This window comes from Astyanax mexicanus, chromosome 24 (assembly GCF_023375975.1).
Source record: "Astyanax mexicanus isolate ESR-SI-001 chromosome 24, AstMex3_surface, whole genome shotgun sequence".
Classification (NCBI taxonomy): Eukaryota; Metazoa; Chordata; class Actinopteri; order Characiformes; family Acestrorhamphidae; genus Astyanax; species Astyanax mexicanus.
The window spans coordinates 5,502,791-5,524,863 of record NC_064431.1 but is presented as its reverse complement, the minus strand read 5'-3'; the positions used below and the strand labels follow the sequence as shown (position 1 = coordinate 5,524,863).

At 37.7% G+C, this 22,073-nt stretch overlaps 1 protein-coding gene across 10 annotated transcripts in view; it reads left to right on the top strand.

Moving 5' to 3' along the window:
- Positions 1-22,073, top strand: part of camta1b (calmodulin binding transcription activator 1b) — a 467,764-nt gene that overhangs the window by 9,194 nt on the left and 436,497 nt on the right. For 8 of the 10 annotated variants that reach the window (XM_022682295.2, XM_022682296.2, XM_022682297.2 and 5 more), the window contains exons 2-3: positions 492-593; positions 19,663-19,766. In XM_022682295.2, coding sequence (XP_022538016.2) covers positions 492-593; positions 19,663-19,766 — 206 coding nt within the window. The remainder of the gene's footprint in view (positions 1-491; positions 594-19,662; positions 19,767-22,073) is intronic. The other 2 variants (XM_022682294.2, XM_015606376.3) reach the window with 1 other exon arrangement.

Genomic DNA, 22,073 nt, shown 5'->3' with positions numbered 1-22,073 from the left:
AGTTTATGCAAAGTGACCACACCAATACATTTCATTGTAGCCTTCTTTATATATTTGCATGAATAATTGATGGAATTAGTGTAGAAATGATAGGGACGATAGAAGGTAACTAGCACGGTAGATACTTTTCTATCGTCCTCACGATATTTATCGTCATATCGCACAGCACTAACTGGGGCTTAATGTTTTGTAAGCAGATCCTCTCAACTTCTTTAGATGTACTATACAGATTTTGAGGGTGTTGTCAAAGCTAGGTCATGCATGCATGTTTTTATGTTTGTAAACAGGTGACACTTTAAATTGCCCTCGAAATTTCCATTCTAGGCCTTTAAACCTAGAATCAAAGACTTCTACAAGCATGAATCAACCATTTTCCTTCTTCCATATAGAAAAAAGTAAAGCCTTCTGTGTGCACTGTGTGTGTGTGTATGTGTGTGTGTGTACGTAGCAACCCTCCCCTCACTCTTCCTTCCCCGCTGTGCCCCCTGTAGGACTGAAGAGAATACGTAATCCAGATCGAATGTACAGAACTGCCGTCGGCTACGCCGGCCACGCTCCTCCTAAGGGTGTCAGCGATGACACAGACACCAACAGTAAGAGAGCTGGCTCCCTTCTGTATCGCATCCCTTAAAGCAGTAGTTCAGCCAAAAATCACATTTGCACAATGTTTCCCCGTACACCAGATGCAGCCTGTCAGCCAAAATAGTGTTTGGTGTCTGAAGTTTGTTTTTTTTTAGTTTGGAGCCCTGCAGCTCCAAGGCCAATTTAGCTCTCAAGTAATGGAGTCTAATGACTGTATTTATTACAGATGGGCCAGTATAGTCGATAACTTTGTAACAGCAAAATCAAACTTTTTAAAAAACTGAATTTTGTGTACTTTACTATTTTTCCCTATTTTTATTTGGCTTCCTATTAGTTTCTGCAATGCACTTGCTAGTCGTACTGGGGTCCACGGCCTCTTCTGGTCAATATATCATATAAGCTCTTAAATACAATGAACATCTGGTATATATCAGTGTATAAAACCACAGAATCAGTTCATATTCATTTGGAAACAAGCCTTGTTGACCAGCCTTCACATGCTTGTCCCTCAATATGAACAGCTAGATCAGACAGTTTACAGTTGGCTAGTAGAACAGCTAAACCACCAAGCTCAAACTGGTCAACCTCCTGATGGATAGATACATATTTGGATAAAGGCTGAATATCAAACACAGTTGCCTGCTTGTTTTTTTTTTTACTATTGTGTGAACTAAAAAACAAGATGACTGTTTGAAAATGCTTATAGAAAACACTGAACATTTTTAACACCCCAGCAGACATACCAACATAACTCAATGTGACTTAAATTAGTCATTTTTGGTTCAAATTGTTTTGCCTTTTCACTTATTTGACAGCATGTTTTTGGCACTTTCTGTTCACAATGATCTCTAGATCTGTAGTCTGTAAATATCAGGATAAAATACTTTTACTAAAGTGTATTTATAGTGCTGACCAGGATAACCAGCTTTTCACAAAACAGCGTAGAAACATCTGAAACCCACTGGTGTTGTAACACGTTGAAGGCTGGATTTAAATGTCAGGATTTTAAGTCAGGCACAAACAAAGAACAAACACTAAAAAATGACTGAAAAAACAAAAACTATACTAACAAGAGTACTAACAAGAAGACTTACAAGACTTACAAGAAATACTAACAAGAAGACTTACCAACAAGCAAAATAAGCAAACAAGGAAACACAAACTAAATAAAAAAAAACAGAAAATTAACTGAATCAAGGACAGAAGCAATAAAAAAACAATCATAAACATAAATGCAGGGTATAACACGATAAGGTTAAACACCAACAAAACAGGGCCATGTGCTTAAAAATAGCAGGCTTGTCTCTCTTAGCCAGTGTTGCACAAAGACATAATATAATAGTATAACTGCTGTGACCACTACTCTTATAAAAAAAAATATATAAAAAAGTGTTTTTAGCAGCAACAGGGTGGCACAGATGTAGGGCTAATTCATTTCACTGAGGTCTAGTGTTTAGCCAACAGCCTCAAAGCAGTGAAACAGAGTCCCCCCATTATTCAGAGGTGTGTTGAAAGCAAGCCTGCACTCTGTGGCTGGGTGACTTCTTGCTTTTTGGAGGGAGGTTGGAGTGCAGGGTGGGTTGGGGGGATAGGTTGTTTGAGACTGTTCTTGGTGGATCAGCTTTTAAAAAAAAACAAGCGCCTCATTCTCATTCAGCTCCATTACAGATCATGTTTATTCATGCATGGCCACGCTGCTCCGGAACGCGCGGCATATTTTTGGAAGCAGCAGCTCATTGTCATGCCTAATCAAGGCACGGCGCACTTTGAGCTGAGCCTAGGCGTCGGCCCGTGTGGGTGTGAGAGCGAGTGTGTTCTCCTGGAACGCAGAGACACCGGGAGGCCACGGTGTTATGTCCCTCTGTTTTCCCCACCTCTCTCTGTCTCTCTGTCTGTCGCTCTCGCTGTCTCTCGTGTGTTCACTCTCCCTTCCTTGTTTCAGTGTGTGATAAAGGTCCTTTCTGAGAGCAAGCATATTATTCAGAAACTGTTGATTCTGTTCTGTTCTATTATATAGTGACACTAAGCTGGCTTGTGATCTGTTATTGTTGTTTTACAGTTGATTGCTAATTTAAGGCTTTGGATTAATGATTTTATATCAAACTCATGATGAAGAAAACAGAATTGCAGTAAAGTCACATGTAATAAAATGTTTACCTTACCTTCCATTCAACATTTAGAAGGTTTTTACTTTTCTGGTAAAGTTGGCATTTTGGAAATCAAGGTTTTTGAATGAGAGTGACAGCTTAATTCAGCTTTATTCAGCTGTTGCAGAAAGCTAATGCAGAAACTTTTGGTAAATGTGTTCCTCAAGAGTTCTACAGTAGGGTTTATGTAGTTGTTGGTAGAAGTGAATTTATATTAGTACTGTAGTTGTACGAGTGATTAGATGAATTGTGGGCTTTCAGTGCATTTTTGCAATAAAGATATTGTGTTCTAGGGGTGTATCATATCGTATCATACGCAATAATATCGACAACATTTCTGAATATCATAAATTATATTATACCCTGAAATATCGTGCCATATCACCCACCCCTAATTATCACACCAGGGTACTACTTTTTTGCTGTTTATAGCAAAATAAAAAATCACACTGTTCTCATTTCCCATTATATATCTACTAGAGACTAGAGATTATATCTGTGCAGTATCATTTATTTTACTTTAATCCTGGATATATGGAGGTATTTAAAGTGCATTATTATTAGTATCATGACATTCTAGATCATTGACTTCTGTTACAAATCTGAAAAATGTATTGTATTTTTTCATATCTCAGTTAGGAGTGTTGCATATCATACCATATTGTATGCAATAATACAATTAAATTTTTATTTTGTTGCAGTAGTGTATTTTTATGTGTATTTTAATTCAAAGTTTTTTTTTTGAGATCGCCAAAAATACCATGAAATATGGTGATATTATTTTAGAGCCATATCACCCACCCCTAATCTGTTCTTTATTACAATATTTCTTTTTACTTTTTAATGAAAGCACATTGCAGAATCATCACATAATTACACATAAGTACACAATTAATTACAATTACACAAGGTAGTATAGGTAACTATAACATATTCACATGATTACAATTTTTTAATTGTCTAGAGGTTTGTGTTTTTTGCTTTTAAGTCCATTGTTCTTAGCCTCTAAAGTTTACAAAATATTTGTTTGTTTTATTTTGGGTTTTCTGATCAAAGCTTACTGTTCACAGAAAATACAGAGAATGTGCCAAAATAGATCTTTAGTCTTTTGATTGAGGTTTTCTTAAAAAATTCAGTACATTACTATGTCACAGTATACACAGTACCCCAAATATCGTGTATCACATTGGGATGCTTCACATACCACCTGTGATACATGTACCACAGTTTACAAACCACTGCTATATACGTAGAAGCATTTTTTATATGATCTCTTTCTCTCTCTCACTCTGTTTTTTTCTCATTCTCCTCTTTTGACTCATTTTTCTTTCCTCAGTTGTTCTCTCAGTGTTTTTCATGGCTCTTTCCAAGAGGCACTTGTTTAATGAACCCACACACACACACACACACACACACACACACACACACACTTAGAAACTGTTGATTCTGTTGTTTCTGTGCTGAAGTTAAACTGGCTTGGGATTAGTTGTTGTTGTTTTTGTAGATGGTTAACATAAAGATTGGATTTGGATGCTAAGAGCTGGCCCTACATCAGTGTAAAAAAATAGACCTTCATTCAGTTGCACTGAATAACAGCGAGCTAACATAAAACCTATTAAGTGCCTTAGTGCCTACTAAAATTGTTGTTAAAAATTCTACAGGTGTTGCCTCTTTCAAAACACTGTTTCCCTGCTACTTTGGGTGCATCCTAAAGGATTTGTGTTCCAGCAAAAGCAGCTCATGTTTGTGTGTGTTTTTTTTCTATAACAAGCAAGTAAAATTCTCTAAGTGGTATATAACTAAGTCACAATCATCCCAGAAACCTGCAGGAGCTTATTATTGTATTAGAGCTATTTCTATCTCTTTCTCTTTTCTCTTTCTTTTTTCTTACTACTTTTTAAAAATCTTTTTCTCCAGTTGTTCTCAGTGTTTTCACACTGAGTGATCAAGACTATTTCCAGGAGGCACTTGTTTAATGAACGAGCTCAGAAACAGCGGCTAAATAGCGGGGGTTCTCCCGCCCGGTTGTTACAGACTCGACAGTGTAATTAGTGTCTGGACAGATACATGTCTGCTCAGTTTCTGCCCATCTCTGCTGGTTGGGGGTGAAGCCGCTGGGGCTTAGCTGCTGGGCAACCAAAGCAGCAGGTTATTGGTTTAAAACCCAGACAGAGATTGCAGTATTAAGACACCCTCAGTAGAGTCATTTGTTGGTGTAATTTCCACAGATAATCTGTTGATTGAGAATTGATGACCATTCTTATTGTTTCAAATAGCCTATACGTGGGTCAGCTTTTATTGTGTATTTCTTTTAGACTATGAGCCGCTCATGAACTCATAGTCCCCAGACATTAGTAGGAATATAAGGATGAAAAAGACCAGAGCCCTAGTCATTCTATGCATGGACCCTATTTCAGGCTGGTTCTTTTTCTTTGTTGAGCCAAGGAAAGCTTCAGGGGCCAACTGGGACAGAACCAGTGCGTCAGAGCGGGCTAATTGGGAAGAATCCTGGCCTTCTGTCCCCCTCCTTCTCCCTGTCTTTGCTCTTTTTACTCAACCAGTGGAAATTCCCAGACAAACTACACACAGTTATTAAGGCAATGTTTTCTTTGCGATGTGATTAAAATATAAAAGAAAAAAAAACCTTCTGTATCTGTGCTTTTAGCTATCGCCAAATCTTTTTCTTAGACCAGCGTTATACCATTAGACACAGTAGAACAATCCACTCCTTTCCGAGTTCATTTTTCCATTATTCCCATATTTTCTGGGACAAGAATCACAAGACAAGATGAAGCCCCTGGAGACTTGGGGAGAGTCAGCGCTTTTCTTACTTCAATGCAAGGATGACAGCACATTAATTTGCTCCTTCTTGTATCAAACCTAATATCCCAATTCTCCAATGTTTTATCAGCCATGGCTTTATTTTCAGAAATGCAATAGCAATTAAGAGCAAACTCTTTGCCTCAAAGATCGTAAAAATTGAGGAGAAAGATAGCATTAATTGAGATGCGGGGAATAATCAAAGGATTTATTCACTGAGGAGAGAGAAACAAATGAAAGGCTGGACTGTTTGAGCCAAAGCTGAAGCAAAGGAGTGCATGAATGGCTAGGCTTCGTTGTGTTTCCAATCAAGGTTGAGGTTATCAGCTGCAACCTTTTGTAATAGACTGATTTGAACCTTGTGAAGCTTCTGGGCTTTTTCATTTCCATTGCCATCTCCTGCTATCAAAACAGTTGGTGGTTTGGAGTTGAGTCCACTAACGCAGTGAAGTGCTGAAGTGTACTTTACCCTAGTATATACCAGTCATGTGTCATCTTTGTTTAGTTACAGAGAACTCTTATTCACTTAACCTAAATACATTGAGCCACAACCCATGATAGAAACTCTGAACTAGTCCGCAAGGAGCACTTGTAACATATAGGTGGGTGATATGATCTCACCATAAGAAATCATCTCGGTACGTTGCACACAATAATGATATTGTATTGGTTGTTAAATTCTGTGAAACTGACACCAATAAATCCATAATTTCTATAATCCATAAATTTGCACATTTAGAGGTTTTATCCTCCTCAGTAACACAGATGCTGTGAAAGATCAGAGAGAAATGTCTTTTAATATATAGAGTATCGCAAAATCACTATTCACCTCAGGTTTATCCTATTCATTTGATTATAGCCACAGTGTGTAGTAATAAAGAAATAGCTTTAGTAAGTGCTTTATGGGGATAACACCAGACAGATCCCGCCTTTTTTGAATTTTATCACAAAACATTTATGGAAAATTATTCTTATACTTTTTTTCTTTTTTGACCAGAGTTTCGGGTTTTCACAATTTTTCCGGTGCTATTCTTTTTCTTCATCTTTTATGTGCGCTGAGAACTGTGGATATCCAAGTGCATGGAAGGATACATCAGTTGTGTCCTCCAGTTCACTCTGAATGTGGGATGCATTTCTTTGCTCTCTTCATTGCTCTCTACAAAAGGTCCTTCACAGCAGAACAGCAGAACAGTCTTCTATAAACGTGGCAGCCGAGATATGCAGCTTACCTCCACCTTTTCACTAAGAGTGTAAGGCCGATGTCATGGGACAACATCACGCTCTTATTCACTTTTATTCGGTACACCTTCTACCTCTAATTCATGGGCGTTCTACATCTGTAAGGAAAACAAACCGCCGCTGTGGAAGACAATAGATGAGCGTCGGAAGGCCCATGGTACGAAGCCAAGAACTGTCATGAAATGCTTCAATAGAAAGAGAGATGGAGGGAGAGATAGAGCGAGGGACAGACTGTTCATCGGCAGTCTAAAGTGCATTTTGTATGCATAGCTTAGCTCTTTATCCATTTGTATTCATACACTCATTTGCATGATTGAGTCCATGTGTATTTGAGCATTCTCATATCCCCTGCCTTGTTTATGTCTCTGAATGCATCTGTTAGCGAATGCAGCTTGGATTTACTTGTTTGTCTTATGTGTCCAAGTGGAAGAAATGGGTTAGACCCCTCCTTGCCCTGGTACGCCCAGGCAGACCCCGTTCCGCAAAGCAGAAACTTGTGTGGTGTTATTAAGGAAGACATGCATTAATTTTTCTTTGTATTAATCTTACACTCATGTGCGTATGTGTGTGCGTGTGTTCCCATGTGTAGGCCCATGTGTACCTTTTGCAGAGGTTTCATTTCATAGGCTGGTGCAATTAATTCCTGTTTTATCACCCGGATATTCAATTAATACAGACCTGGTCTGTTACATCCCCAGTGCTTGCACAGTTAATGCCTTTGATTCAATATCGCCAAGACCGGAGGCTGATTTGAGATTTGAAACAAACATAGAACTAGTTATTCCAAACCGTGTGCCGCATTTTGATGACGGCACCAGAGGAAAAGCTTCTAATTAAGCCGTCTCCTGCAGTGACAGGAGGTTTCTGGTGTAGGGCCTTAAAGCAAAAAGTTTGCGAAGGTAAAAACTTAAGATTCCGATTCCATCAGTTGGATGACAGTGACATTCATTTCGCTTTAATGTGCTAAAAAAGAAAGCAGCGCAAACTTAGCATTTAAGCTCAGTGCAGTGGCTGTAAACAAGATATTCATTGCCCAAATGCCAGATAGCTATCTGGCAAGTGATCTATTGAAAGACGCAGATGTGGCTGCTGATGGTAATGGAGGAGGGAGTCAATAAAGGAGCTGTATTATTACGGAGAACAATAGAGCAATCACTGCTTTGATTGGTATTGATCTTGGAGTGAGAGGGCGAGCTGAGATTGAAACTGACCAGCATGACCTGAGGCACATTTGAATCAGAAAAGCGGTAAAATAGCATTTGAAATGATGTCATGGTCCTGCCTGTAAGGACACAGGCCTTTAACTGTGCACCCACTTTAAAATAACACATCATTCTCAGTTAACTCGAAATGTGAATGAATGTCACTGCAATTCCCGGTGGTGGTGGTTGTGGGGGGGAGGGGGTGGTTGTGTGAGATATCCATCATTTTCCCTTTCATTCTTCTAACTACATCTGCTCTTCTTTACGGTCAAGCTAGCGCCGTAACTTTGATGACGTGGATTATTATCTGACAACTATGGCACTCGTTCAAGCGTGGCAGCCCATCTTGATGGCTTTTGCATATGGCCTGGCCCCCAATAAAGCTGCCAATGTCAGGCCATATTCACTCGTCCTGCTCACTCAAAATGCATATCACCGCAAGCGATCTATGGAAAAGTGAAAAGAGAAAGAGTATCCCATCACCACAACACAAAGGCAGGAGGACACTATCGATTTGAGATGTGTTTTTGTCAGCCCTCTTTATCCCTCTCTAAAACAAGCTTTGTTCTGTTCTCTGGAGTGACGCCTGCTCAAGCCGCCATGACAGATACAGTAAAACAGCAGCGCACAGACCAGCCTTTTAAAGACTGCCCGATAAGCCCCAGATTAGCACCCAGATCAAGATGCTTTTTTAACCCTTAGAGACCTTGAAAATGACCGGACTGGAGGTCACCATATATGTCCTCGTCCCTGCTGACCTGCCCATATACCACTGTGAAGATGTGAGGACAGAATCATTGTCAACGTCCATGTCTTCGGATCCTCAGACAGTTCCAAGACTATTTCCAGCCAGGGACTCAATCCAGGCTGCGTGACCTTGAAGGAATTCACTGCTAAATCAATTTGACCGACATAGGCCAAGTCTGCGAGTCGTTACTAATTCAATGGAAATGTAATTGTTCACATCTACCAAAAGAAGTGGTTTCTTTGCAGTTGAGAAGTTTCACAGAGTTGCCAGTATATTAGGTCATATTTTCAGGTACCCCTAGCATTTTACCATGTATTCACTATTCTGTTCTATAATATGTATATTCTCTATACTACCCTGTACTCTTTTATATTCCCTATATTGAGGAATCATGGGGCTCTTTCTGATGCAATACTGTGAGTTTTACAGAATTAGAATCCGATATACTTCATCGCAGGTTTACCACATTTATTTAATTAATGCGGAATAATGAATGCAATAACTTTAGTGAATCAAACTGGAGTGTGAGTCATTGGGAGTTTAGAGCATTTACGTTTCAGTTAAAATATCAATATTTGACACCACATATCAATAATGTTTCACAAAGTTTCACAAAATTATGCGACATATTGCAATACCAATATTTTGACCCTAAACAATATAGTATCTATGTCCAATTCTCATCAGTTGGCATGGGTGGCTGGTAGTCTATAGCATCTAAAAATTCTAAATATCTAATGGTCAAAGTCTGGACCTAACCACAAAAGAATGTCTGTAGGGTGACTAACAAATTATACATGAATAAAATATGAATGGAAAATGCTGATCTGTAGTTTCTAGAGTTATAGGTTTGTCAATGTAACAAAATGTTTATAATGATACAAAGTGTTTAGTCTTTTTTTTAAGTGCTCAATACTCTTAAATTACAGTACTTTCAGTTAATACTTTAGCTATAGTATTTTAAGTTTTTTAATCAAAAGAAGATTTAATAAAACATATGTGCACTGAGTTTTACATTTCAAAAATATAAAGATGAAATTGCAGTTTAGTCCAAAAACTACTCTAAGTCAGTGTCAAGGAAACAGTTTTCCTTTTTTTTTACTATAGACTTGTTTTTACTAAAACAAAAATATTTATATACAGGCAATACAGGCAACATACCAACATGTTGGCTTATATAAATAAAGTATTTAATGTTGGAACTTAATTTTTGTGAACTGGTCTCTAGTTAGACCTTTGAATACAGTAGAACTACTTCAAAATATAAAGGTTAATGTATGGTTAGACTAAGACTTGAAATTTAGAATTTTTTTATCTGTAAACCTGTAAAATTGGACAGTAAGTGTACAGTAAGTGTAAACCACAGGTACGGTTTGAGTGTTTGTTCTGAGGGTCTGAGTGCTAGACCTCCGGGTCAAGCCCCAGAGATGGGTTTTCTTGGCCTGGTCATTAGTCATTTGTATGTTGCTGAAACGTCCCCTCTGGCATATTGCTGAGTTGCAGCAGACTTATCAATAGCAGACGGTAATTGGCAGGATGTTCAGCCTTAATTCAGCTTGAAACCTCCTTTCTCTTCCTCATTCGCACCACCACTACCACTGCATTGTTTCCCTGTCACTGAATTATGGTAATATACGTGATAGGTGTTCAGTGGAATGAAAAATTACAGGATTTACAGTAGTGTGTGTGCGTGCGTGCGCGCAGCCGTGTGTACTTGCATTATTGTCTGCCTGTCTCCATTTGCCTCACCCATAGATAACACATTGTGGGTGTGACTCACCAATGTCTGTATATTCACCTTTTGTCCTTTGGAAATTACCATATAGACAACTACACCACTGATTTTTATGCAATGTGCACGTCTCAGGGGAGGATGCGTAGGAGATGTCTAGCATGGAGGTTTCAATGTAGGCCCAAGTCCCGGGCCCCCGTAGATTCCCACAACAACTGGAGGATGCTCGGCTCTCACGGCCTCGATGATATCAAAGCCTCGGACCGCTCCCGCTGAAAGTTTAGAGCGGGAAAAAAAAAAAAACAGAAAGAAGAAGAAGAAGGTGGCCTTGCTCTGCACCCGCCTTACTTTAATGAGCATCTCAGAGCTGATGTGGCTAATATGCTAGTCGAGGTAAGATACTTGAAGAAGTTTATCAGCAGTGTGATGAATTAGCATGCAGGCCCATCCCTCCCCTGGCCGCCTGGAACCGCTGTGCAATGAGCCTTTATTTCTGTCACATTAATTTTATTTGGAAAAAAACAGCGGAAAAAAATTCTAAATTTCCCCAGACGCCCCTTAATATCTGTACTGGGAGCATTAAGTGCTGCTTTTCGCAGCGTTTTCTTGCTGTCTTTATTATGGAAAGTTTTATAATTAACTGACAGCTATCTCACTCGAGGATTTCACTCCTTCTCGCTTTTAATGCGAGTGCGACAGTTTTACAGGTACGGTAAATATTAATCGCATGACGTCGGTAATCTGCAGTGCGATCCTTTGCTTCCTTTGAAATCCAGGTTTCATTTGAGGTGCGAGCAACTACAAGATTTGATTTTCTGGAACATTTCTCACGAGACATATTGCAGTCCTTAGCGAAACATGTCCATAATGTGACAGATGGGGAAAAAATCAATTGCACGAAATAGCCTTTCGCTAAAGTGACGTAACTGCGCATCCGCAGAAAAAAAAAACTTAACATTTACTTTATGTGCGACCTGCGTGATGACATTTTGTAAAGTCTGCTTCATGTTGTCCTTACACTACATTGCTCTTATCTGTCACACGGAAAGGCCCTAGATTTAGTTGACCTCTATTTGAAGAGGTCAGAGGAAAAGGCGTTGATGCCTTTTGCGAGTCGGGACAGTTTAATGCATTTCTTCCGAAGCTCACATTCTCCAAAATGGGATCAAAAAGTTCCACAGCTACACCGACCTCTGCTTAGGCTAGGAATCTACTATATGATGAGGGAAGGTGGAGGGGGAAAAATAACATCTGTAAATGTCACCGTCTCCTGATTCTTTTTAGACTTGCTTCTGTAAATTTCCCTTTTGAAGCATTTCCTCACGCCACTCTCTGTCAGCGCATTGTGCTCCGCTCAAAGAGGAGCGTAAAAGTGAGTCCGAAGTCAGCAGATAGCACTTTATACCCCTGACAAAAGGTTGAAACAAAGCGCTTGCGACAGGTGAAGCACCGCGCAACAGAAAACACCATTTACAAATAAACAGATGCTAACAGAAAATGTCCGTCAGCACTGACAATTTAATGGAAAAACAGCGGCTTTCATTAAAAAGTGACACGCTGCTGATGAGTTATGGAAGTCTTTGTGTCCATTCCCGTTTCCCATTTCTTTCAATACAGTTCCTGTGGCTGAGAGACAGTTTTAGGCCACCCTCGTGTGTGCAAACAGTGCAAAGTCAGTACGGACAGCATAATTACGCTAATCCTCAGTAGTGTTGGGTTTGGCTGGACAGGACAGACACTTTGCTCAGCATATTAGACATATCATTTTTGGTCTGGCCTGTTGAAGTATGTTTACCTCTTGCACAGAAATAAATGTCATGTAGAAATATAGTAGCTAATTAATTGCACATTTTTCCTTTTTAACACTTCTTGAAACTTTTAATAATGGATATTTAAATGTAACATAAAATAATGAGGAAGGTGAAAATTATTCAGCTCAAACTGTAAAAAACTTCTACTGTTAAACGAAATGACATTAACAGATAAATGGGTGAAAGACAGACAGAGTGAGAACATAAAATGGAAAAGGAGAGAATGGATGTGTTAGATATAAAGTTTAATCCCTATTTTAATATATTTAATAAGTTAAGTCTACCTTTTGAACTCAGCAGCAGCGATGACATGTTTATATCACTACATAAAACCGCTATTACGTCAGCAGGCTCTGTAAATAACGCGTGTTACGGCAGGAAGTTTGAGCCAAACTTGATAAAATGAGTCATCCCTCATCCCTCATCATATATATGTAGTGGGAAATGTGAAACACAAATACACACTTTCTCCCATTTTTTTCAGCATCGTTCTTTGTAAAGGCTTTTTCAGCAGGGATTATTATCGATCTGCTTTTTTGGATTGGGCTTGTGCTGAATGCTCTGATCGCACTTCATTCTTTTGCGTCATTGAAAAAGGGCACAGGCTCAGCTGCAGCTAGCAGCTTATTCATTGTTCGGTGAGAATGTTTAGCACGGTATGTGTGTATGGGAGAAGTGTTGTCTCACTGTTAGGCATTCAGTACCACTTTGGAATCCTTTCGGATCCTTTTTTTGACAGACCGCATCAAATAATCTTTGTAAAAAATATATACAGACACATAAGGCAGCATCTTCCATTCTTATCACACTATCATCAAAGGGCCAGAGTGATTGGAGATTTTTATACCAGTCAGACAGGAGCATGATATGAGCACTTGTTTGAAGGTTTGATGGTTTGAATTCAAAGATATACACTTTCAAATTGCCACTATAAAAGAACAATGTTCCTATATGTAGTTAGTAAATTGTAAAAACACGCAGATTTCTGTGATGTCTTAAGAACACACTCATTTATATAGGTCAGTCCTCGTAATTCTCATGAGTTTTTCAGAGGCTGAAAAAGCTTTCCTAAGAACATAAAGGATAAGCTGTAAGACGTTTATAAATCTGTTCTCTTATAGTCTTAGCCTAAATATTTTTATGGTTTTCTTAAGACACTCTGCATTGATTCCTTATTAAGGCATTTTAAACAGTTATATATGCTGCATTGCACAGCTTGCAAGGTAACATTGTTTTAGAGAATTTTAGACAGATTTTAGAGAACAGTCTCTAATATAATCCAGATAAATGTGTATATTAGTTTTAAATATTAATTGTATCTTTTAAACTATTTAAACTCAATAATTTTGGAAGTGTGCCTTCTAAACTTTACAGTCTAACACAAGTGTGAGGCTATAATAAGGTTAAAATAATATTTGCAAACATTTTTTGGAGAATAACAATTGCTATTTTAAATAAACATTCCTGGAAAAACATATTTTTAATTTAATCTTTAAAAAATGAATTACCGGTATGATCATTTTTAAAAAATAAGTAACTGTAGAACCTTTTAAAGTACTAGCTTGGAAGATTTAATTATATATTATATACTTTTAAAGTTAAAGAAAATGTTTTATTCCATACATTTTTGTCTTCAAATTCAAAAAACATGTTACAAATATATATAAATATATATATATATATATATATATATATATATATATATATATATATATATACAGTATATATATATATATATATATATATATATATATATATATATATATATATATAAAAGAGACTTTCTATTAAGTTGAAATCCTGTGCATGTAGTTTTTTCACCTCCGGTTAAAAAAAAAATCTTCCATCTTCAGCCTTCGCTCTTAAGATGAGTTTGCTCGTTCACTTTGTTGACCTTTATCCTTGAGTTCTACAAACTAAGTTCAGCGCTCGAGTCTTCAGTTTCCGCCTGTAAGTTCTAAGTGAAGGACCTCCGTGAGCCAGACTGATGTGAGCTGAGGTATCTCCATAAAGCAGAAAACTAAGTCCGGACTCTCTGATCTACTTTGGGACTTTGAAGGGCAGGTTTGATGCTAATTTTCCTTCTGTTTTTCAAAGGCAAGGAAGTAATGAAAATCCCCTCTGATCAAGCGTCGGACATCGGTTCGACACGGCCTGGATGCAGACACTGCACCGGCGTTAGTGCTCCGCGCTGATTGGTATTCATGTAGAGACCACATGCCCTTGCCTCTAGAGCACTCGCTAAATAAGAAATTTGTTTTTTCATCTATGCCAGCAACATTTGAAGCATTTGAAATTCCATATTTGCAGGAATCTTGTTAATAAATGCATGATTGGGTACGGCCAGTGCCTATATATCCATCTAAAAAATGCAAACAAGGACAAGTACCGGCATATATACTTACACTCAGTCCCTCTGACCACACACTTTCTGGGAACGCTATAACCTTTAGAAGTTGCAGCCACTGCAAGTGATAATGAAAGCTTGCACTGTAGGAAGTGGAACGGGGAAGAAGTTGATTGAAGCATTTTTGAGGTTTGAGTGTCACGTAAAAATGTTTTGATTGATAACACATTGTGTTAGTAAGTGCAGTTGCAAGAAACAAGTGCAGAAATAAAGGCATTGGAAATTAACTCTGGAGTTCAGTGTTATTACTATTGTATGTGGTCTGAATTTTATATATTACAATTAGAGACAAATACAGTGTAAACTAGATTTAAACTTAATTAATAAAACATACAAATGTGTAAGGTTTATATATATTATTGAGAACATAACAGAACTTAAATTAAGGAGATGAACAGTGTGGCTTTCACAAGTGCTTTTCCCTTTAAGTTAAGTCACACAAAGCCTGGTTAATAGAAAAAGGTATTATTTTCAAGAAGCATTCTACACATTTACACATAAAACATTTACTCTTATTGTTAATCATATCTTATTTGTAGCCACAGGATACAGGAGTGTTTGCTGCTAGGAGGAATCACAGATATTCAATTTGAGGGTTTAAAGGTTCACTTACTTTTTTTTACTAGCCTGCTTTGTGAATGTACAGTACAACTGCTTTACATGTTATTAGATATTATATCACACTTAGTTCCATCCCTGCAATGTGATTGGTGAAGAGGCGTTCTATGAGTGCCATTATCAGCCGTTAATGCACTGTAACCGAAGCTCTTCATGTATTACTCCGCCATATACAGGTAACCTAGCAACGATGCAGCGCTTACAAACCAAACAGCGCAGCTACAAACAGAGCATCAATGGAACTATTTTAACTTTTAGTGTTTGTAACCAAACAGATCGTATTTTCTCCTCCTCTTTAACTCAAAATCTTTCAATAAACAGCGATAATGGAACTGTGGTCTAATCGCAATAATACACTCGAGGTTCGTGCTATAACGTGTAATATTGCTTAATTACTTATTGTGAGCTAGATTATCAAGCCTCGTTTTTTTTTTGTAATAAAAATAAGTACTTTTTCTTTCAGGTTCAGAAAAGGAGATGTTTTATTGTGACTTCAATTCGAACAAATGTTATTACAGAGCATAAAATCATGTCTGGCAGAAAGGAAAGACATCCCTTATAATTTTGCCACTTTTCAGTCATTTAACAGAAACAAAGCAAATGGAAGGAAGTCAAAAGTGCAGTAAATGTAAATGTAGCTCATTATGTAATTATGAAATTACAGTCATATAGTATAGCCAAACAGCTGCAATAACACTGGAGCTCTAAGTCTAAAAGTTTCTTATCTTTACTGCCACAGATATTCACTCAGATCTCTTTGGCTATGTGTGTGTGTGTGTGTTTGTATTTGTGTGTATGCACAGTAGGGACACTGTCACTGTTTTGTCCCCAGTTCTGCATGTTTCGTCGGCCACAGCATGGGGTGTAGCCAGCTAGCGAAAGACACACGACGGTCGGCGCTTGGCAGACGGCGGTGGCACTGTGATTAAAATTCGTCCCTAAAGCCACAGTCTTGACTGCCAGCATAATTTAAAAGCCCCTCGCTTTAATGCAGAACAATGGGAGTAAATGACAGGCCTTGGAATCGGTCTATCGCACTGCCAAACCTGCTGAAAGGAAGTCGGGTGAGGGGGGGGGGGGGGTGCAGGGGCGATGGGGAAATAAAAGGAAGGGTGCCAGATATATAGACTGGCCTTAATTACCCTGTAAATAAGTTGGTTGCTGTCTTGTCCTTTTATCATCCCCATTGCATTAGTGTTTGTTCACCTCGAGAGATTAGGCAGCAGTGAGGAACATGGACATTCCTCAACATGTTCTTTGTGAAAATATAGATTGACCAAAATTGGGCTGTGTATTGGCAAGAGTCTGGCGATACGATATGATTAATTCCATTTTACAATTGTTATATACAAAAGTAGCAAAGCTGTCATGGTACAAAAAGTAGGGCTGTTAATGTTAAAGCTGTAATGCATGTGATTAATTTGTAATCAGTATCGTTTTAGTATTTTTTTAACGCAAATAATGCCAACAATATTGACCCCAACTTCTGCCGTAATCTGCCCTGCCCCCACCCAATGTGCTGATTTTTTTCTGAAGCAGTTTGTGCCTGACAGCTCTGACCAATAAGAGGAAACAATGTGCTTGCGTGCTTCATTGTTGTGCATTTTGCTGCATTAAGATTTAAGCCTGTGTGAAACCAAACCAAACAAACTCATCAACTGATTTGGACAATAGAAACCAACTACAGGTGTGAAACCGCCCTTTTATACGCAGCAAAATTTCTAATTCAGAAATCCTTACAACCAAGCTGAGATGTTTACAATAGACCAAAAAAACATTTTCTTTTTCTCTGGCCAATTTCTCATGCAATCTTTTTTTTTTCCAGCTCCCTACATTGGCTTTATCTCCCCTCAAACATACCAGCATATACTAGTATTTTAATTTGCACCACTTATATAATATATAATATAATTGCATATGTCTTCATATTTCTTACAATTATTCTTTTATTTACATTTAAATATTCACTATAAAATATTGCGATTAATCGCAGTTAATCACAGAATATTGTTGTGATTAATCAGATAAAACATTTAATTGATTGACACCACTAATAAAAATACACCACATCATATTCTGTTAAAGTCTGAGTAAAAGAAATATTTACTTTATGTACAGTCAGAACAATGGGATCTGAAGATAGGAAAGAATTAAACAAAGCATAAAATTAACAACAATTTAACAACCTGACTATTTTCCTGTAAGTTATTAATTAATATTAATACTGTAATCCTGGATTGTGCTGCCTGCCATCAGCAGCAGGAGTCAGAGAGAGCAGTAATGGCCATGCTATCCCTGGGTGGGCGGGCGTGATGCTGGTTAGTACAATCTGTTAGCATCTGTTAGCTGATGTATCAGAAACTGACCTTTCATGTATTGGAGGAGGCATGTGCTAGACTTCTCCTTATAAACGTTTCCTTATAAACATACTAGTCAGTGCGTAGTCATGTGACTCCACCGGTTCAGTCTGCAGTATAGTGAGAACATGGAGGAGAGTTCTAAAATCATGTCTGGTCTGTTGTCTGGTCTGTTGTGTTGACAGTTAGGGCCAATAATAATAATATTATCTGTCAAGATTTTGGAAGCATAAGAGAGTGTGGTCTTCAATCCAGCTCATCTGCTGCTTTTGATAGGCTGATAGGCTATGATGGTTGCTATAAGGATCTGAATTATTTACATGTCCACAGTTCACACACAGGTAAAGCACAAACAGATCCCAGTGTAGAACTTTCAACAGTAAAGTCGTCTAACCTTCACCATGCTTCTCTCCCGCTGGCTATCTGTTTGTTCTTATACCTCAAGTTTGAGTGCTTGCCAGGCAGAGTCCCCACGGACACACTATCTTCATCTGTAGCCCCACTTTCTCTCTGCTGCGTCCAATGTCTTCATGCTTTTACTAGAGGACACTCTCCCCAGTCCATTTCTGTGTGTCTGTCTTTCTCTCTCTCTCTCTCTCTCTATTTCTCTTAGCTCTGCCTTTCTCGCTCGCTCGCTCTCTCGCTCACTCACTTTTTTATTCATAAGCAGGCTCAGCACGCAATGTGGAACTACCTTCTCCCTCAGGGCTAAACATCGAGTTCCTTAAGAAGCCTGAGCCCTTGATTCAAACGGTTATCAATAACCTTGAAATGCTTTTGCTCTGTCGCCCAATTTGCTTGTTATGTATTTGAGCATGCACTCTTGCATGATAAAAGAGGAAAGGGGGATTATATATTATAGTCATACAACCAAATAAAAGTGCCAGGTGAGAGGTTCTTCTTCACATCTTTTGCCGAAATATGTTCTTGTCCATGTCGGAAAAAATCAGAATATTACTCCTTATAAAACGTTATAATAAACCTAATTAGGGGTGTGCCATTGTGTATTGTATATCACACAAAGTTGCATTTTTTTTTAATTAAAAAAAAAAAATCATATTGTATTACTGTGAAGCTTTGAAGGATTTTTTGTATATGTTTTTTATGTTTGCCGTTTGTATGCATACACTTAAATAACTAGATGTTTTACTGTTAAAATAATCTAATACTTGTTTTGCTGTTACTGTTGTTTATAATTTATTTCTAATTTCATCTTCTTCTGTCCCCAACTTAGAAGACAAATTGCTCAATCCTTATTCATATGAGCTCCCCTATCACTAGTAATTCCCTCAAAACTAGAAGATTGAAAACTAGCACATGCCTCCTCCGATACACCTCAACTCACTTGTTGTCAGTGCACTCAGAGAAAAGCGCAGTGATCCAGCTCTAAAGCATCACCCTAACAACATCATACCCAGAGAGAGCATGGCTGATTTTGCTCTCTCGGACTCTGGCTGCTGATGCTGAAGCAGCATGATCCGGGATTCTAACAATTCGGCAATCCTCAGATTAGAGTGACAGCACCTTTTCCATTGGGCTACTTGGAGCCCCCAAAAGTTTATGTATTTGTTTTGTTGTTCTAGTATATTCTTAAAATTAATTTTAGTATTTTTCAGTTTTGTCATATTGCCATGAAAACCATAATCACAAAAATACCCCCCAAAAATTGTGATATTATTTTTGGGCAATATCGCGCACCTTTATCCACATAAAAATGCTGTTTTGTGCTTATTTCTACGATTTCTTCTTTCAAACTATTCTTTATTTCTTCTTTCAAACTATCTTTAAAGCTTTAACCACTTTCCCTCTGAGATGTTCTCCTGTAATTACTCAGTAATTTTCCATCAAACAGGTTGACAAATGAGTTTGATTTGTAAGAACAAATAGGGGTTGTATCACCTCGTCTCCTACTGATGTAATCCAGGGAAATCACTTCAGCGCTGGTTGTGGTTCTGAGCTTACTTTTAATGTGTTGTCTCTCTTTATATTTTGTCTCTAGATGAACATGGACATTTGAAAATCTACCTGCCCAAGAAGCTGCTCGAATGTCTGCCCAAATGCTCCTCCCTGCCCAAGGAGAGACACCGGTGGAACACCAATGAGGTTAGGAATCTCTTCTAATCGTCGGAACTACTGGAGATTCGTTCTACTAGTTTAAACGCATTTAAACTGTTCACGGCACTTTCACACTTTTTAATTGAACTTTGGGGGAAATCCGTTCCTTGGTTCACACAGAGAAAAGATGTGCTTCTTTTACTGTGACCATGACAAATTACTTTTTAAGTTTTTAGCGGCCTTTGGTCAGTTTTGACGACTTCTGTCCTGTTCAGCTCAAACTCAAAAACTGTAATTCTGGTTCTTACTGTGATTGCTTGATTTCACCTCAGCAGAGCTTTGAATGAATTTAAAAAGAATATTTAAAAAATACAGAAGAAAAGACCAATAATAATAAAAAAAAAACATGTGAAACAGAGCTTGTTTATCTACTTACAAAATATCACTTACAAATGACTAATACTTACCCTGACTAATCCCTAATTAATTAACACATACTCTAATATCTGATTCAATGGATATCCTATTTGTTAATTATCTAGCTTGGGATTCAGTTAGACATCTACAAAAAAATGGGAAAATACAAACAAAAGAAAGTCAAAAAATCAAAAAATCAAAGTGCACTATAGTCATAGACTGTATTAAAAAAGCCGAAAGTCCCCCAGCTGGAATGATGGTGGGGAGTTGGGAGTAAGGTGGGTAAGGGTGTTAGCCACCTGACCTCACTAATGTTCTTGTCTATGGATACAATCAAATTCTCATAGCAGTGCTCCACAATCTAGTATAGAAAGTCTTTCCTGGACAGTAAAGACAGTTACTCAAACAAAAGCAGGATAAACACTTGTTCATATCCTTAATTTCAGACAAAACAACTTATGAGCAGGCAACCAAATACAAACAAACAAAATAATTTAATAAAAATGTAAACCAATAGAGATCATAAAAACTAATAGGAATGATGCTGAGACCCTAATGTTGAGCAGTTACATACATTGAAAAGTAATTAGATAATTACGGAACTGTAAAAATATATTTAATATGTGATTTAAGAATGTTATTAAAAAGAAAAATTTACTTTTTGAATGCATCTTACTTTAATATTGCATTCCATTCACCTCAAAATGTGGATGTTGGAACTGGGTATGACATCACACTCAAGTTAAACAGTTAAATATTTTGTTTTTTGATCTCTTAATGTATTTCCAGAAAACTGTTAGCTAAAAACTTGTGTTTACACTGTTTATGTCTTGTGGTAGCATTGTTAGTGATAAAACATATAGACTATATAGATATATATATATACATATAAAGATAGAAAGTATTTTGCACATCCAAAAAACATGGAAACATGTCTACAGAGAGAAGTTGGACAGTACTGTGTGTACAACTGATTCAAATGAGATACAAATAGATAGAAGTATTAATACACTTTTATTGCTGTTGATGTGTGGTTCAGACATTTTGGATGTCTGGACAACTTGGGGGTGGTGCGGCTCTTCCAACTTTATGGAAATAGGAATAGGAAATCTGGTTTTTGGGGGCGTTCCAGGTAAAATTGTCTTGGTTGGAACAAAATAATGTCAAATGAGTTCAAATGGATGCAGCATAAATGTAACTGTTCATTCTCAGTGTTTTATTTTAGATCTGTAAGTACTGAATTACTAATTTAGTCATACTTTTCCACACAATCTAGCCCAATCTACTGCTGTTTGTCTTCACTCACTGCCTGTTTCTGCATGTTGATTTTAGCTATAAACCTCTGTGGTTTCCAGCAAAGCATTAGTGTGTGTGTACAGAAAGTATCTACATTGTTTGCAACTCATTGCTTGGCCCTGAAGGCATTCTGACATTTGGAGACAAACAAACACACTCAGCCTAGATTAGGCGAGACCTGTTTGGCCTAATTCCAGCACACATGAAACTTTCACACACTTGTGCTCCGTTCTGTGGGTGTATCTTTAGGAAAAAGAAGGGATATTTCAGAAATACAAGCCAAGGGAATTTTACTTTGATTTTTAAAGCTACAAATAATTGAATTGATCTCACTCTATTGATCTGTTAGTTAGTTATATTAAGAAGGTATTTTACTGTTGAAATTGATATTTTAAGAGACTTGAAAAGAGTATTATATGACAGTTGTGCCAATCTTCTACGGTTTAATTTTTTAAAAGGTGCTAAAAGGATTCTTTGTAGTGGGAACATTTTTGCTTCCTTGAAGAATATGTTGATTCAGTGGCTGTTTCTCTTTGTAAATGAGAACAGTGACTGTAATCAGCACTATTGCACCATATTAAACAAATGAATTAGTCCACATATATTAAAGTTAATAAATAAATATGCTGCTATTATATTTCT